The sequence below is a fragment of the Helicoverpa zea genome, chromosome 30 (assembly GCF_022581195.2).
Source record: "Helicoverpa zea isolate HzStark_Cry1AcR chromosome 30, ilHelZeax1.1, whole genome shotgun sequence".
In the NCBI taxonomy this organism is placed as follows: Eukaryota; Metazoa; Arthropoda; class Insecta; order Lepidoptera; family Noctuidae; genus Helicoverpa; species Helicoverpa zea.
This window is the reverse complement of record NC_061481.1, coordinates 335,329-353,482: the sequence shown is the minus strand read 5'-3', so window position 1 is coordinate 353,482 and position 18,154 is coordinate 335,329. Positions and strand designations below refer to the sequence as shown.

The window sequence follows — 18,154 nt, the reverse complement described above, 5'->3', positions numbered from 1 at the left end:
CATAGGCCCGGATAGATATATACCTTAAAGACCAACATACATAATATATTAAACAAAACATTGTTAGTATATAAAAAACTTAAATCTATGTTAGTAACACTTCACTACGCACTATGTCACTCCGTGCGGTTCTGTGGCACTTGTCCGCGGAAGCGACGGAACACCACGCCCTGTCGCCAGAAGTTCTCGTCCAACACGAGGTGCAGGAAACACGTCGGCACTCGCACCACGAACGCCTTGAAGTTGGCGTTATGGCGCGACTCCAGCAGCTGCACTCTCGGGGCGTACCTCAGCTTCTGGCGCACGTACTCCACGATGTCCTCCGCCTTAGTGGTGTAGTGCAGGCGGGAGATGTGCACAGGAGCCTTGCCACAGCGGTTCTTGTTGGCTCGCTGACGGCGCTTCCTCCTTTGCACCATCACGAACCCATCACCAACTGCCAGATTTCGGGCTGCTTTGTAAAAATTTCACAAAATCCACTTTAATTTTCTGCACACATGGTCAATCTTAGATTTTCCCAAAACTCTTACTTACTTTCACGTTTTTGATCTGGTAATTAAGTGATTACGATAATTCATTACTAACAGTTCATTTAGGCCGTAAATAATTTATTTCTATTATTATTGTTTATTCGAGCGTGTTATCTGTATAAAATAAGGTACCTGGATAAAATAAGGGAGCACAACGCCATCTATTGACAAATTAAGTAACTTCATTTTGATGGTTAAAACCTAGAAACTAGGTACTCTACCGATAAGGAAAATGTTTTCATTATTCAACAGTTAACTTACAGAGGAATTCTGCAAGCTTATTTTTATCTAATTATGTCTGAAAACACATTAAACACACAATTACAACTTACACAAACAGTATTATTTAATTTTAAAAAACAGTAGTAAGTAAATGAAATTTTTGAAATAATCCCATGGACGCTATGGGGTTATTATTAGGGTATAATTTAGGCGGTCACCAAAACCGCGTAGGCACGGAGGGGCGAGGCGGCCTGCGAGCTGAGGCGCAGGTAGTTGAAGCGCTCGCCGCCGCGGCTGAGGCTGGCCGGTTGAGCCGGCCAGCAAGCAAGTTGGATAGAATTTGGTGACCATTTATCCATTTTGGTAACCGTTTAGAATTTTTTTGGTAGTAAAATAGGTACTTTTTTGGGTGGTGTTTAAACACAAGCCTTATTATTATTACTAGATTTAATTCAACTTGCCGTATTAGTCAGTTATCTTATCATTTATTTATTCTTGAACATATTAATTACATTTTTAAATATTAAATATAAAAATAAAAAAACATTTAAAAATACAAGGTGTTGATTTGCATTTGTGCTATATTTCAGGAGGAGGACATAAAATAAGTAAATGATCGATTTGAATTACAGTAGACGGCAAATAGCTAATATGCACTCCTTTTTTTGTCATTTTAATGTCGTAGTATTTCAGAATTAACCCAATTTTATGATTGAAAATTATGAATGATTGTTCCGTATGCTTTGTGTTTGCGTTTGTATGAGGGCGCAGCACGGTTTTAAGGCCAGTAAAGGTACATGTTGGCAGCCGACCGCAGGCGACAACTGCAGACGACATGTCGTCGCTTCATTCAACTACGGAGGGAATTTCATAGAAATACATAGAAACCAGTAGTGTCGTTGCGACACGTCGTCTGCAGTTGTCGCCTGCGGTCGGCTGCCAACTTGTACCTTAACACAGGCGCCAAGTTTAAAATACGGCTAGATGACATTGAAGAAATTCCGAAAAAAAATAATAAAAAAAACGTACCAATTTATTTGTTGATTTGGGTCGAGAAGCAGTAGCATAATTACGTCCTTGAATATGGCACGGATGCAAATCAACAGCTTGTATAAAAAATAGGTTGCCACCGATATCAGGCACAGGGTCCAAGTTACCGGTGGTTAGGGTCCCAGAGACAGAAACCTCCTCACAATACGCGCCGTATCAAGGAGTACTGCCTTCTGAATCAATCCCTTGATCCAGCCTCTTGGCTATTAGACCATTGGCCGTAACGACAATCGGCACAATAACAGCCGTGTCGACACTCCACATGGCGACAACCTCGTGCGCTAAGTCGAGATTATTATTTATACATACGAGGTCATATTATTTTTTCTTGAAAGTAAGAACATACCATGACAAAGTGAAGTCTGTTTTCATTGATATTTTACCTACTGCCAGTTTTATGGCACATCTGTTTCTGCACGATTTTCTTAATCCATAATTTGAAGATGGCGGGCGGGAACAAATTAATGCATATTTGTAAAATTGAATTATAAATGAAAAGTATGATATACAAGCGTTGTAATAGCTTGAACAGCGTGTAATTTTACTAACTTGACTCTCGAATAGCTTACATGTGTAAGTTTATACCTTGATATGTATTTTCTATTTTATAATTGTCGTTTCATAGACATCCATCTGACGCAGGTGTCAAAATCGCTCTGATTTGTCATTTTGGGCAATGCACAGTCTGCAGTGCATTTCAGTGTGGCAAGCTTTTTGTTCGGAACGTTCTATCTAGTACGTAGTACATATATATCGATGCCCATATACAAAGTGTGTCGTACCTAATCACATTAAATACGTTAAAATACTTGTGAATAGGTATATAAAAAACATACTTACATAAAAATTTAAAAAAAGAATTTTTCAAACAAAAGTCAGTCATTACAAAAAAACGGAAATTGTCCCTTGAAAACTGACAGCTGTCAACTGATCAAAACATTCAATACTCTTAACTATATCTCTGCTTTACACATGATTTTGTAAATTATGAAAACGAAAAATGTCTCCTGTGGCTAAACCACTGAATGGATTAGGTTATTTTGATTAGGTATACAAGCGACCTTTTATTTTTACCTATTTCTATCACTGTTACAGCCTTTTTATCGTCCCACTGATGGGCACAGGCCTCCTCTCACATGGAGAAGGATTGAGCATTGATTTTTATCACATCTCTTCTATATACCTGGCTCTATTTTCATTTTATATTTGAAATACTTTTTGACGTTTAAAAAGTACTGTTTTGCAACTAAGTTAGAATAAATGATTTTGAAACTAAATCTATTTGAAATCTCTTGAAAAAAGTGGTGTGAAATAAATAAAAATACATTGATTTTACGATTATTTTTTTTATTTATAAAAAGTCTTGTAATAATAACATTCTTGCATGCATTGGAAGATTTTTATTGCTTATAATTTCCTTACAAAATTAATAAATTCACTTTAGTATTTAAAAATTACTAACTTTTGGTCATTTGAATAGTACCTTAACTAAAAATCTTGATAAGACTTTTTACACAAATACATATTAAACAAATAAAATACTGCTTAAAATAATGATTCAATTAATTAAGTAATTGTTATTATTGTATTTACATTGATTTTTAGTCGTTTTTTATTTTTAGATCAAGTTTTTATATGAAAGTAATATCAAGATTTTTTTCTTTCGTTTAGTGCGTGCTCAAATGGATAATAGTTTCACATTGATAGAAATATATTTATTATTGATTTTTTTCCATCATTAGACCTTATGACGGATTTACCTCCCTACTCAGAGACATTTAATGATTACTTGAGTCACTCCTTAGTGACGGAATGTCATACAAATCCTTCAGTAAGGAATTAGCTCCTTCAGTAAGGTTAAGGTTAGACACGCAAGTAAAAAAGTGAATTTGTTAATTTATAAGTATTTACTGTAATAATTATGTATTCCATTTCAGTTATTTACAATAATATATTTATGTAAAGTGTACAATAGTTGCATTTACGATATTTGTGTATATGTCATATATTATATTTATCTATACTAATATAATAAAAAGAAAACATTCTACGTTTTTACCAAAAAGGCTTCCGAAAAGAGTGAACACATTTGAAAAATTCTTTCACTGTTGGGGCGCTACACTCTTCCCCAGTAACACAGGCTATATTATATCCCGGTACGGGCAGTAGTTCCCGCGGACACGGGTGAAATAATAAATATAGGTATCCAGTATTTTCGGAGTAGGTACAGACAAACAAAAAAATATTTCCCCTTTTTATATTAGTATAGGCAAAAATTAAGATTCATATTAGAGATAAGTATAAGTCAGAATATATTTGAAATCTGACTAGAACCATAGACATTCCATAGACTGCCGAGATTATGAAGTTCAGAGCAAAATATTAAACTAAAAAGTATCTTAAACTATCAGGTGTGGTTTATGAAATAACATATCGGCTAAACGATGTATAGGCGAGTGATTGAACGGCGCTTTTCAGTCAATGGGCTAGCTGTTTGGTTGAAAGGCTAGTTTAACTATACCCTATTCACGGAACCATGAGCCAAATGGTAAAAAAATCATAAAAAGGGTTCTATATAAGATTCACGATAGAAATGAACATATTTTATAAATATAACTACGGAAGTAATACACTTAAAACATTTTAGAACGACGTCTGTAGAACTTATGTAATCCTTTCAGACTTATATAAAATCAAATATAATAAATGCCGTAAATGATTTTCTTAATTTTAATTCAATATGTATTAAATCGTTTACATGTAAAAGAACCTAAAATACTTGACTATCAAACATGGAACGCTACTAAATTGTAGAGCACAGATACTGCGAACATTTTACATAAAAATGTGAATGTGTGTCGGGTTATACCCGCCATCTTGAAAAAGTGTCATTCTTTGTTTACATTTTGGCTCATGGCTCCGTGAATTGTAGCTTAAAAGTTATTTGACATGTTGTACTTTGAAGAATCAGTTCAATATATTGTAAAATATGACATATAAAAATATTTACAGATCAAGTATTTAAGCTGTACATTTATTTTATATAATATCAGATCAGTTATAAAATCTTAAAGCTAATTTTAAATATTAATATCAATAATTATTGCTTTGATTTCACGACAAATATTGCTTAGAATGTGCCTTTAAAATAATAAGAAAAAAAAATAACATAAATCAGCGAATAGCTTAGATACTAGTTACAAAATACAATTTACTTGATTACGTAAAAAATATCAAATGCTCGTGCACTATAATATGTCCTGCGCAGCTGGCTGATCTCCTTATATGAGAACAGTCGCCGTTGCCAAAAAAATATGTTTAACCAATTTTAGGAAAAACGGACCTTGTTTTTTTGGTCAAAATATGTAAAGACTTTAATTTTTATTACAAAAATGTATAGTTAGAGTCAAAATAAGCACCACAAGTCAAAAATAAGGCACCATCCTTAAAAAAAGTTTTAAAAATATTCAGAATTCTTTCAAAATTATTTACAAAAAATATCAACTTTTTAGTCTAAAATGTATACTTAGATATAACCCTCCATTTATATACAAAATACTAATTAACTTAACTTACAAATATAGTAGAAAAATGCTGCAAAATTGGCTCATTAAAGTAAGGATATTATTAAAAAAGGCTAATTTTTTACAAAATTTCTAAAAAAAAAACGTCACTGTACAAGAATTTTCGAAAACACGTTTTGAGATTACATATACCTAAAATTAAAGAAAAACTTAAAAATTAAGACTTAAATATAGTAAAATGGCTCCTTTTATTAAATCTAAGATAATTTTTGAGTATCCCCATACTGCAAACTAAAAAAGTCGGCCGATAGTTGACCAATTTTTTTCTTTTTATTCCAATAAGTTTTCAGTCGGTCTGATACCGGCTAAATACCTGATCTTTATAATATACGTACTACCATTCATCTTCATACTGATTTATGAGCCCAAACAAACTATCGCCCGACTAAAAGTTAGCAGTGTGTACTCAAAGAGATTCAATGTTCAATATTTATTTTGGCTGCCGATATAAAGGTACTTAAACTGATATTAGGTTCAATTCCCAGATCATTAAAAATGAATTTCATGTACTTAAACTGTGTTAACATTTCATCAAAATCTGTCTAGTTGATTTTAAGATTACTACTTAAAATTACGTTCACTTGAGACTAGACAAATTTTGATGCCATATAACTTATAGAGAGAGATCATAGACCAAAAACTGCTTGATAACATAAAACATAACCCTCTTATCGAGCGCAGTCGGGTAAAAAACACAGGTACTGTATAAGACTGCCTGAAATACCAGTCTTACTTAAACCACAGTTAAAATTAAACAACATCTTTAATTGCCATATTAACTAACTGACCGTTACTATTCAAATGTACGTTTAAACCAGGCTTAACCGATTTCTCCTGAACTTGTTTAAAAACATTCGTTAGAACAAATTTCTTATTATTTTTCAGCGGTAAAGCTTTTTCCAACCTTTCAGAAAATCTAAAATCATCCCATTTTAAGTATGTATTCATTTTCATATGTAGTTTCAATTCGTCTGACAATTTTTCATGTTTCGTTATATCGTGGAGTAAAATTAATATTACTCGAGTCTTACCCTCTTTTAGGGCTAAATTATTGGCAGCCCTAAACTCCATATTAGCATAGTCAGACTCTAAAAAATTGTCAGAAAGCAGAATTATTGTTCTCCTAGAATTTTCTACTGAACGATTTATTTGATCCGGTATGAAATCACCGACAGCCCAATCCCTATAGTGTACGCAAGTTTTCAAGCCAAAATCAGTTTCTAATTTTGGTAGCAATTTAGTTAAAAATTCTCTGTCTTTATGAGCATAAGATATGAAAACATCGAATTCTTTATTTTTGTCGACTTGATCATCGACGAAACAGCTGGGAAATAAGCCTTTTTCGATAAGAAAAACTAGAATAGTTCTTGAAAATCGGTATATAATGGCTAGGAAAATAGCCACGGTTAAAAATAGGACTAAAAATGTGGCAATAGCTATGACGGCTGCTCTCTTAGAGCTACAGAGAGAGTTAATATCTTTAAGTAATATTTTGTCACCGTTTTCACAAGTAATTTTGTCTAAATCTTTTATATAACGACTCTGTTTTAGTAGTAAAATTTCTTCCGTATTACCACATTCACATTTGAAAGGATTATTTGATAGGTACAATGTAGTATTCAATTTTAGGAATTCTACAGGTATTTTTGTCAAATTATTTTTGGAAAAATCTATACTTTTAACTGAATTGGACGGCTCAAAAGTAATTTCTTTTAATCCTATGTTAGATAGATTTAGTAATTGGAGATTTAAATCGTTAATATAAGTTGGTTGTTCATACAATCTTAGAGATATCGTTTTAGCATTAAAATCTAAGGGATTAGGGAAAAATTGAGGTTTAGACGTACATTTGAAGAACAAATCTTCTTTTCCCGGTCTCATTTCACATACAGAACAATTTTGCATACAAGCCTCGACTGGTAAATCACAATTTAAGTCAGATGGTGATACGTTTATGAACAAATCACCATTTAGTCTCTGTGGTGATTCGCATTTGGCGTTTCCTAGTACAAATTTAGGTTCTGCGTTTATATATTTATATCCTTTTAGCCTTAAAGCTAGGTTATACATACCACAATCGCACATAAGTGGGTTGTTGTCGAGTAAAATTGAGCTTGTTGATGATTTTGAGCTTTCTGGTGATTTGTAGTCAATTGGTGATTTGAAGTCATCCGGTGATGTAGCGTTATCTAATATTATGCTAGTAATGTTGTTGTGTCGGAGATCAACGGTGACTTTGTTGCTTAAAAATTGGAAATCTAATTGCTGAAAACATATGAATGAATGAAAAGTTATTATGGTCAAAAATGTATGTACAAGGCTTATTTCTATACTAATATAATAGAAAATAATATTTTTTTTTGAAAAATTTCTTTCACTGTTGGGGCGCTACACTCTTCCCGAGTAACATAGGCTATATTTTATCCCGGTACGGGTAGTAGCTAGTCTTACTAGAACTACAAAGGCAAAAGTTTGCAAGTGTGTATGTTTTTGTCGCTTCCTCACACACAAATGGCTTATTGAATTTTGATGAAACTTGACAGTAATCAATTTTATACATCAGATTTACATACAGGATAAGTTTGTGTGTTTGTTTGTCACTCCCTCACACACAAAACGACTGAAACGATTTTGATGAAACTTGGCAGTCATCATCCTCCGAGCCCTTTTCCCAACTATTTTGGGGTCGGCTTCCAGTCTAACCGCATGCAGCTGAGTACCAGTGTGCCACAAGGAGCGACTGCCCTATCTGACCTGGCAGTAATATATCTATATAGAATATAACAAAAATGAACTCACCTGAAGCATCGTAAAATTATTATACGACAAGTCCAAATTTTCCAATTTAGTCAATATAAGGTTCCAGTCTTCAAACATGGTATTTATAGAGTTATCATTTAAATACAAATTCTTTAACTCGAGTAAATTTTCAAAGGGCGACATAACGTTCAAGTTCGTATAGTAATCCTCGTTGACTGACTGCGGGAAGGGGTGTAATGTTAGCTGGTTAGATTTTAGCGATATCGTTTGTAAGTTAATTGCTCCTTGGAACGTGAATTCGCTGATGTGGGTTAAATAGTTGTTTTCTATTGAAACGTGGTTTAGTTTCTTGAGGCCTGAGAATAGGAAGCTGGAACAAAAATAGGTAAAATTTTAGTAAAATAGAATATATTTATTGGTTAAAACATGGTGAAAAAGGTTGATAATAGGTAAAATATGTGTAAACACACGCATACTTACAAACACACAAATCTACACTAGAGATATATGTGTGTGTATGAATGTGTATACATACGGAGTGTGTCGTACTTTATCACATGAAATCCTATCACATATACTTTATGATATTCTTTGGCGAATTGTAAAAATATTAGGTTTAGCCACAGGAATCATTTTTCGTTTTCATAATTTACAACATCATGTGTAAAGCAGAGATAAAGTTAGGAGTATCGAATGTTTTGATCAGTTGATAGCTGTCAGTTTTCAAGGGAGAATTTCAGCCGTTTGTAATGACTGACTTCTATATGGTGTTCTAATTTTCTCACATTTTTATTCTATTTACTTTGTTCGAAAAATTCATTTTTTTATTTTTGTTTATTTTTGCTTTGTATTAATCGACATAAATTAACCAGTATATTAACGCATTACATTTAATGTGATTATGAACGACACACCCGATATATGCTTCTGTGTGTGTCTGTGTATACCTACGTAACAGTGTGTTTGTTTGTGTGTCTGTTACATTTGCAAAAGCTACTGAACGGATATTGATAAAACTTGGCAGTCATAAAGAGACTTTTTATCCGGATATGTATTGTAGTTCCCTAAGGAAACAAACGAGTGAAACCACAGGCGGTAGCTAGTATATTATATTGTATGTTTGTTACATTTTCAAAAACATTAACAGAATTTTGACGAAACGTTACATCATCATAAAGTACATAGAGAATATAGACTACATTTTATCATAGTAAATAGAAATAGTTCTCTAAGAAATTTCCAGAAACAGTTACTAAATAAATTAAAATAAATACTCACTCAGGCAATACTTCTAAATGATTTCTATTCAGATTTAAAAACTCCAAATTTTTCAGCGCCTGAAACACTCCACTATCCAATTTCTTTATCCTATTGTAACTCAAATCCAATCTTTGCAAAGATGGCATATCTTTGAAGAAAGATAAAGGTATGTGCTCTATTTCGTTACTATATAAAGATAGGTGCTGTATGTTGTAGGAACCGGAAATTGGCTGTTCTAGTAGTTTTATTCCACAATCTTCTAATATAAGGTTTTTTAATGAGGGTAGATTTGAAAATGAGTGGTTATGTAGTCTTAGGGCTACGGCGTTCGATTGAATTGTTATCTGAAATTTAGAAAAAATATATTTTAAATATTATGCAAATGAAAGAAAAAAAATATATGTAAAAATATATTTATACGGATGGCACGTTAAACTGTAGGTCCCGGCTGTCATTGAACATCCTTGGCAGTCGTTACGGGTAGTCTGAAGCCAGTAAGTCTGACACCAGTCGAACCAAAGGGTATTAGGTTGCCGGGTAACTGGGTTGAGGAGGTCAGGCAGGGCAGTCACTCCTTGTGGCACACTGGTATTCAGCTGCATCGGATTAGACTGGAAGCCGACCCCAATATAGTTGGGAAAAGGCTCGGGAGATGGTCAATTTACTCTCAAAATGGTGGTGTCGGATTGTCATCGCATCGCGCTATGAGAGTGAAGGAATAATGAGTGCACCTGTGTCTGCGCAAATGCTCGTGCACTATAATTATATTATATAATTTTTCGGATTTGTTTGCACCTACCAACGCTTTCTCTCCGCCACCCAAAGGTAGACTGGTAGAGAACGCCTAAGGCGTTAAGTCCGCCATTGTACTATTTGTGCAAGAAGTATTTTAAATAATTAAAATATAATATGTCCTGCGTAGCTGACTGATCTCCTTACATGAGAACAGACGCCGTGGCCGACAATTGTCCTTGGATGTATTATTATTATTACTCACATTTTCCAATTTCGTCAAATTCTGGAACAAGCCTGGAGGCAGTTCTACCAGCTGGTTTCTGACCAGCGATATGGTTTTCAGTAAGGGAGCGTGGTTCAATGACCCGGCTGCCATCTTTGCTATGTGGTTGGAGTCTAGTGAGAGAATTTGTAGGGAGGATAGACCTGTAAGAAGAAATATAATAGATGAGTAAAACAATATACTAGATTGCTTTTATATATAAAAAAAAAAAAAACTGCAGTTTGGGTTTAGCCAAACGCGAGATGCCTAACCCTACACAAACATACGGGTTAAACTGAGAAGCTTATTATTTTGAAGGCTGTTAAAAACGTCAAAGAAAGAAATTAAACGAATTTGTTTATCTTCAAAACTATAACTTCATTCACTATAGATTTCTATGACAGTTCTCAATTTTTCTGCTTTATGGTAATCAGACCAATAAAAATGTTAAGTAAGTATCGAGGTGTCGATGTTTGTTACTTCCTCACGAAAGGCTGAACTGATATGTATGAATCCTTTGCAGTATAGCTAATATAGCTATCAGAATAACATATAAGCGACTTTTTCTCCAGATGCGAAAAGTACTTATTTCTGTCAGAAAGGGTGAACCGTGGGTGAACCCATTGACAGAAGCTACAAATTCTATAATCCTGATTACCTCTTCACTTTTCACTTTACAACTACGTTTAAATTAATTCTCAAAAACTCACCTCTTAACGCATTAACACGCACTTCACTAAAACGATTCCCCCACACATTCAAGGTCTTCAACCTCTCCAAGCCATTGAACGCATCATCAGGCACCTCCTTAATACCAGCCATTGACAACTCAAGAAATACCAACGGAGTAGAATTGCTAAAATCATTACTATGAAGAGAAAGTGGTGTGCTCGTCATACGGAAATTTTCAAGAGTTTTCAGGTAGTTTATGACTGTAATTGGTATTTTTCTGTCGGCTCCTGTAAAGAATGAGAAATTTTGGATATTAAAAAAATATTTAAGAAATTATTTTTTAGCGGTTTTAAAAGTACGAATACGAAGCCAGTAAGTCTGACACCAGTCTAACCAAGGGGTATTGGGTTGTTCGGATAACTGGGTTGAGGAGGTCAGATAGGGCAGTCGCTCCTTGTAAAGCACTGGTACTCAGCTACATCCGGTTAGACTGGAAGCCGACCCCAACATAGTTGAGAAAAAGGCTCGAAAGATGATAGTTTTAAAATTACTGTTACAGCCTTTTTATCATCCCACCGCTTGGCACAGGCCTCCTCTCACACAGAGAAGGATTGAGCATTAATCACCACGCTTGCTCAATGCGGGTTGGTGATTTCAGACTATATAGTCCAGGCTTCCTCAAGATGTTTTCCTTCACCTTTTTATCAGCCATTGGTGTTCAAGAAAGTACACTGCACACTAAAAAGTCGTGGTAGACTATTAGGCAAAGAACCAACCTCTCAAGTATGTATGTGGGTGTGATTCCAGGTCAGGCAAGTACCAATGCAACTTTTCTAAGTTTGTAAGTACTTTCTAAGTATATCTTGGACACCGATGACTGTGTTTCGGAGGGCACGTTAAACTGTAGGTCCCGGCTTTCATTGAACATCCTTGGCAGTCGTTACGGGTAGACAGAAGCCAGTAAGTCTGACAACCAGTCTAACCAAGGGTTGCTAGTATCTGGGTTGAGGAGGTCAGATAGGCAGTCGCTCCTTGTGGCACACTGGTACTCAGCTGCATCCGGTTAGACTGGAAGCCGACCCCAACATAGTAAGGGAAAAGGCTCTGAAGCTGATGATAGATGATGACACGGCAGTCTTCAGGTCTTCAAGCCTAAAGAGGGAATGACTTACCATTCATAATGACCAGATTCTTCACATCCCCTAACTCTTGAACATCTTCAAGCTCCAATGGCTCAGTGGTATCAATGAGCGTCACGTAGCCTATGGATGGCGTGTTCAGTGCCTGGTTGAGGCACGGCAGTATGGAGGGAGGACAGGTCTTCACGCCTAGAGACGGGAGAGGCATGGAGTTGCCGAAGTTGATGGTGGGGAGGTCATCGCAGGTGAAATTTGTTCCCTGAAAGAGAATGGAGTTTTGTTTTAGTCTGATGTAGATAAAGATTTTTCAAAACATTGATTTAATTGTTTTTATTTGAAAAAGTGGGAATAATATTGAAACTGGATTTCCAATCGCAGCATTATGCTGAGCGAGGGCCGTATTGCGCGCTGTAGGACGCATATTTTCCCTTAAATTTGTGTTATGTTCTTTTTATCTTTTTATCTATGTTATGCTCATTTTGTTAGGGGCATTTATGCGTCGTCTTATATTTTGCGCAATTAAACTGATTTTCTTTCTTTCTTTCTCAATAAGCTTTAAGTTTCCTGAAAATGAGAACTGAGTTGTTTCATTATGTATACAATAATCAATCATTTATGTATATTGCATGTAAGTATGTGTCAAATAATTTTGTCGCTTGTGTCTTTGAGTAATTTTCGTCTATGCAATTTTACGGGCTAACTTTTTATATGAATATTTATGTTTATGTGTGTGTTTGAGAGTGCGGATGCGGGTGTGTGTGTTTGTGGGCGTGTGTGGGAGCCTGTGTGTGTGTTTGTGGTGTTAAGGGTGTTAATTTGAGGGTGTGCGCGTGTCTGTGAATGTTTTTGTGGGTATGAGTAAGTTTGGGCATGTGTTTGTGTGTTTGAGTTAGTGGATGTCTGTGTGTGTTCAAGGGAGTGGATGTGTGTGTTTGTGAGTGTGTGTTTATGAGTTAGTGTGTGTGTGTTTTTGAGGGTGCGGACGTGTGTATATGTATTTATGTATGTATGTACTAACTTAACTTTAACATGGTACATACCTGACAATGTACAATAGCATATTCATGGAACCTGCCCTTGAAGGTCACATGAGCGTCTGCCACGGGACAGTAATACTCCAACTCGTCCCCAGTGGCGCAGCTGCAGTTTGTAGGGCAGTCGAACGCGAGGGCTGCGGATACGAGCCCCGCTAGCAGTAGTAGCAGCATTGTGTTAACTTGGGGTAGGCATCACTGGAATGGGAGAAAAACATTTGTTACAAAGAAAAATACTTTCTATTTGGAAAGTCGGCTGAAAATCGAAAGAATATATTGTCTAAAATAATAATATTGGTACGCGGTCAGTTGAAAATTTACTTCTTTTAGGAAGTTGGTTTAAAAAGAGAAGTTTGAAAAGCGAAAAAAAGTACGGGTACCTCCTTTTTAGGAACCCGGTTAAATATGTACATTAGAAAAGTCTAAAAAAAGTCGGTGAAAATGATATGAGGTGCTATATTGTAACGCGCTGACTTTGTAGATATTATGTTCAGAAAAATACTTTATTGTCATGAAATGATGAAAATGATATTATGATGAAATGTACTATATTGTCAAAAATAAACAAAATCCAAATCGGGAGACGTACCCACACAATTGGGTCTGGTTTTACCCTTCGGGTACGGAACCCTTAGGGTACCCCCAAACTGCAAACTTTTAGTCGGCCGACAGTTTGTTTGGGCTCATAAATCAGTATGAAGATGAATGGTAGTACGCACATTACAGAGATCAGGTATTTAGCCCGTAAATAAACGTCTTGAGGTAAAAATGACGTGTTTGTTAGTATACGCAAAGAGTATTAAAAATATATCTTAAAACAAACATTAACCATACGTGAGTCATTCGCACATCTTTTAGTTAAAAACGTTTACACTGTATTGCAAGAAATTAGGCCCCGAAAAAAATATCAACGAAATGAAAAGTTAACAATTTATTTAATCTTAATCTGTAGCTAATATTATAAACAGGACTTTTTGTTTGTTTCAGGCTCCGAAACTACTGAAGAGATTTGAAAAATTATTGCACTGTTGGGGCGCTACACTTTACCCGAGTAACATAGGGTATATTTTATCTCGGTACGAGCAGTAGTTGCGACGTACCCAGGTGAAACCGTGGGAAAAAGATAGTTGTAAACTAGGCTTGTTTTTGCAATTCGCACAAAATCTATTTACCCTATTTGTCTTTTGCTCATTATATTTAGAAAATTATTTTGAACGAAACTTTTATATAACATTTTTCCCTCAGTAAGATGATAAGGAAAACCAAATATAATTTGATAATTATATAATTAGTGTGCCGATAATAATATTATTTTAGGTAAAGTTCAAGTAAACACATTTAATTATACTTAATTATTTATATCAAATCTAGATCATCATCTCCCGAACCTTTTCTTTGCCGAAACACAGTCATTGATGTCCAAGATATACTTAGAAAGTACATACGAACTTAGAAAAATTGCATTGGTACTTGCCTGACCTGGAATCGAACACATAAACTTGAGGGGTTGGTTCTTTACCCACTAGGCCACCACGACTTTTTTTAACATCAAAAATGGTACAACTAGCCCAAATTTTTTGCTACCAATTGTACCAAACTATATATTTATTCAGCCGTATCTGGGCTACAGACTCTTGTGTGTACAATTCGTCACGTATACCTCGAGATTCTCAGGAAACCATGACGTCACACCGCTGAAAAATACTGTAACTACTTCTAAGAAGCTACAGGAAGTTGCTTATCGACGAATTTTAAGAGGCCATGGCTCCACCCGTATGTTTTTTTTTTTTTATGGGAAATCATCAAATGACGGCTCCCGCTGTGGGTGCAGCGCTCGGGAGTGTCAGACTCTTAGGCCTCGGCCTCGAATTCTGCGGGCAGCGGGGCGGCAGCGGCGGCGGCGCGGGCGGTCACCGCTTGACTGGAGTGCACCGCTCGTTGCCCGCTCCCGCGCCGCTGTATTCGAGGGCCGGTCCATTTGATTATACGCGTAAGATCCTGCCGCTCCCGCGCCGCCGCCGCTGCCGCCCCGCTGCCCGCAAAATTCGAGGCCGAGGCCTTACTGACTAAACCCGCCATGTTCCTTCTTAAGCCCTTTGTGTACCAGCGCTGCGGTAACCAAGGCAGACTTTAGCCCTAGTGGAATCTACTGGGGAGCCGTATGGATCCATCGAACATAAGTTAGTTAAAGAATGCTTGATGTTCCTGGACGGGTGACTTTTTACGAGTTCCAAAGTGTTGAGAAGGTATATACGTTAAATGATAGGTCTCGGCTGTCATTTGAATACAGCCCCGGATCTTCAATTTTTTTTAGGCGGGGCAAAAACTGAAAAATGCCGCCCCGCCTACCTACGTACTTATGTTTATTTTCACCACCGAAAGTCACTTTTTTGGTAGGTAAAGGACTTAAAAAAATGTGTCCAAATCATTGTAGGCTCAAACTGTTCGCCAGGTTTAAGTTATGAAGTCGAGACAGACAGTGCCGGCTTTAACTCTACTAGCGCCCTGGGCGAGATTTCTACGGCGCCCCCAACTACAATTCAAACCCATACGAAAAACAGAGACATAATATGTAGTTACCGATTGCGCGAGCGAAGCGAGCGCGAATTTTTTTTTATAGTTAACAAGTCAAAGCAAAAATTACCTAAAATGTAGCCCAATCGTACATAAGTTATTGCTGGTTGGTGAATGCAAAAACACGGGGACACAGGTTGTGATTGCGCGAGCGAAGCGAGCGCGAAATTTTTTGTTATATTTTAGAACTCAAAACAAAAATGACTTAAAATGTAGCCCAAACGTAGATAGCTCTTTGTTGGTGTTGGCGCCTAAGTATGAATTAAAATTTTGGGACTTAAAGTAGTACCATAAATAGAAACTAGAAGTTACTTTCTTATTAATAAAAGGACTTAAAAACGACGCTACCTTTTTGCCTAGCAAAAAGGTAGCGTCGTTTGTAGACAAAAAAAATTTCAAAAATAAAAACAACTATAAAGTGAAGCAAGCCCGAAAAAGCTTTTTTGAGATTTGGATCACTAAAAGTCCTTAACATATATAATAAAAGGCGACTGTGAAATGAAGAAGCCGCGAGCGAAGGGAGCGCGAATTTTTTTGAGTATTGGGACATTAAATTAAAAGTATGTAACGCGCGCGGCATTGTATGACAATACATTAATTTAATTGAAATTTCTTGGTCCAGAGGCGTGCCGCGGCGCCCCTGAGCTCGCGGCGCCAGGGTTATTCGAACACCCTGCACCATAGGTTAAGGCGGCCCTGATGCTATCCATACATTTGGATACAGTTCTTGTAAGTTGCGATCTTTGATGAAATTTAAAACAAAAATAGAAGTAAAATTCTGATCAAGGATTGGTTGGGGGCGCCTGCGGCGCCCCTTATGTCCGGCGCCCTGGGCCGTCGCCCAACCGCGCCCTACCCTAAAGCCGCTACTGGAGACAGATTAATGTACACAAAAAGTTAATAAGTAGGTAAAAAGCGCAGTAAAGTAGCAAGCAATCGGAAGCGCAAACTTTTTTGTTTTTGAGGACTCAATAAATATATTTTTTCGCTACATTTGACTTATAAAAGGTAAGATAGCGCGGATTAGACTAATGAAGCCAACAAGGCAATGGCTGTGTAACATTGCGCGAGCGGAGCGAGCGTGAAATTTTTTGAGTCTACGACACAAAAATACTTACATTGTCAAGCAACAAGTAGCCGCGAGCGCAGCGAGCGCGAACTTTTTTAAGTTATTTGTTTGAAGACTCACAAATTAAACTGGGAATCATGTACAAATAAAAAGAAACCGTGATTAGAGCGAGTGCTATTTGGGTTCAATCAGGAAAACAGTACAGAAACGGTAATTTAACCGCGAGCGTAGCGAGCGAGAATTTTTTCACTTAGTTGGAGGATGTTATGAAAAATAATCAAAATGATCAATTAAACATAGCGAAGGCGACTTTTTTTGAAACTTTGCTTGTCAGTATCATGATACAATGGAACTTCCTTATCAAACGGGTGTAATTTCATCGAAATTTTCTGGTGGTGGGGCGTCCCGTGGCGCCCCCTGAGACCGAGGCGCCCGGGTTATTCGCACACCCTGCACCATAGGTTAAGACGGCCCTGTAGGTAACTATTATGGTAATCTGTGATGTAGGATTTAAAATCAGGCAGCCGCCTGATTTTGCCGCCCCCTGAATTTGCCGCCCGGGGCATGGGCCCCGGCTTGCCCCCCCCTAGATCCGGGGCTGTTTGAATATCTTTGGCAGTCTTTACACTGATACTCAGCAGCATTCAGTTAGACTGGAAACCTACTCCAAAAATGTTGGGCAAAAGCTAGGCAGATAATTGCTTAAACTGTAAGTTTTTTTTTAGGTTGTCATTTATTTACATAGATATTTACATATTTACAATACGATCAACTGTAAGCTTAGGTTGTTCCCGTCATGTTGTGAAGAAATAAATCTTACAAACACCCTTAACTCCTAGTAGGCCCAGTAGGAAACCAGCATCAGGCTAATTTATTATATTACTAGATTCCGCCCGCTGCTTCGCCCGCATAGAGTTCGGTTATATCGCGTTTCCAAGAGACTTCTTCAAAAGTCCGGGATAAAAACTATCCTATGTTTTTTCTCAAGGTCCAGGTCTCTGTACCAAATTTTATTAAAATCAGTTCAGTGGTTTAGAGGTGAAAGCGTAACAAACAGACAGAGTTACTTTCGCATTTATAACATTAGTAAGAAAGAAGGGCAAACGTAGTGTAGGACGTCCTCAGGCACGGTGGAGTGATGACTTGCGCAAGACGGCTGGCAGGAGCTGGATGCGAGAAGCCGAAAATAGATCTCAATGGCGTGCACTTGGAGAGGCCTATGTCCAGCAGTGGACTGCGATAGGCTGATGATGATGATGATGA

At 36.7% G+C, this 18,154-nt stretch overlaps 1 protein-coding gene across 2 annotated transcripts in view; it reads right to left on the bottom strand.

Moving 5' to 3' along the window:
* Positions 1 to 3,132: 3,132 nt before the first annotated feature.
* LOC124644450 (protein toll-like) overlaps positions 3,133 to 18,154 on the bottom strand; it is a 40,026-nt gene continuing 25,004 nt past the window's right edge. For both annotated transcript variants that reach the window (XM_047183804.1, XM_047183803.1), the window contains exons 2-8: positions 13,255 to 13,446; positions 12,248 to 12,473; positions 11,114 to 11,362; positions 10,404 to 10,567; positions 9,425 to 9,750; positions 8,186 to 8,516; positions 3,133 to 7,651 (exon numbers count right to left, since the gene is read on the bottom strand). In XM_047183804.1, coding sequence (XP_047039760.1) covers positions 6,137 to 7,651; positions 8,186 to 8,516; positions 9,425 to 9,750; positions 10,404 to 10,567; positions 11,114 to 11,362; positions 12,248 to 12,473; positions 13,255 to 13,422 — 2,979 coding nt within the window. In that variant the 5' untranslated portion in view covers positions 13,423 to 13,446 and the 3' untranslated portion in view covers positions 3,133 to 6,136. The remainder of the gene's footprint in view (positions 7,652 to 8,185; positions 8,517 to 9,424; positions 9,751 to 10,403; positions 10,568 to 11,113; positions 11,363 to 12,247; positions 12,474 to 13,254; positions 13,447 to 18,154) is intronic.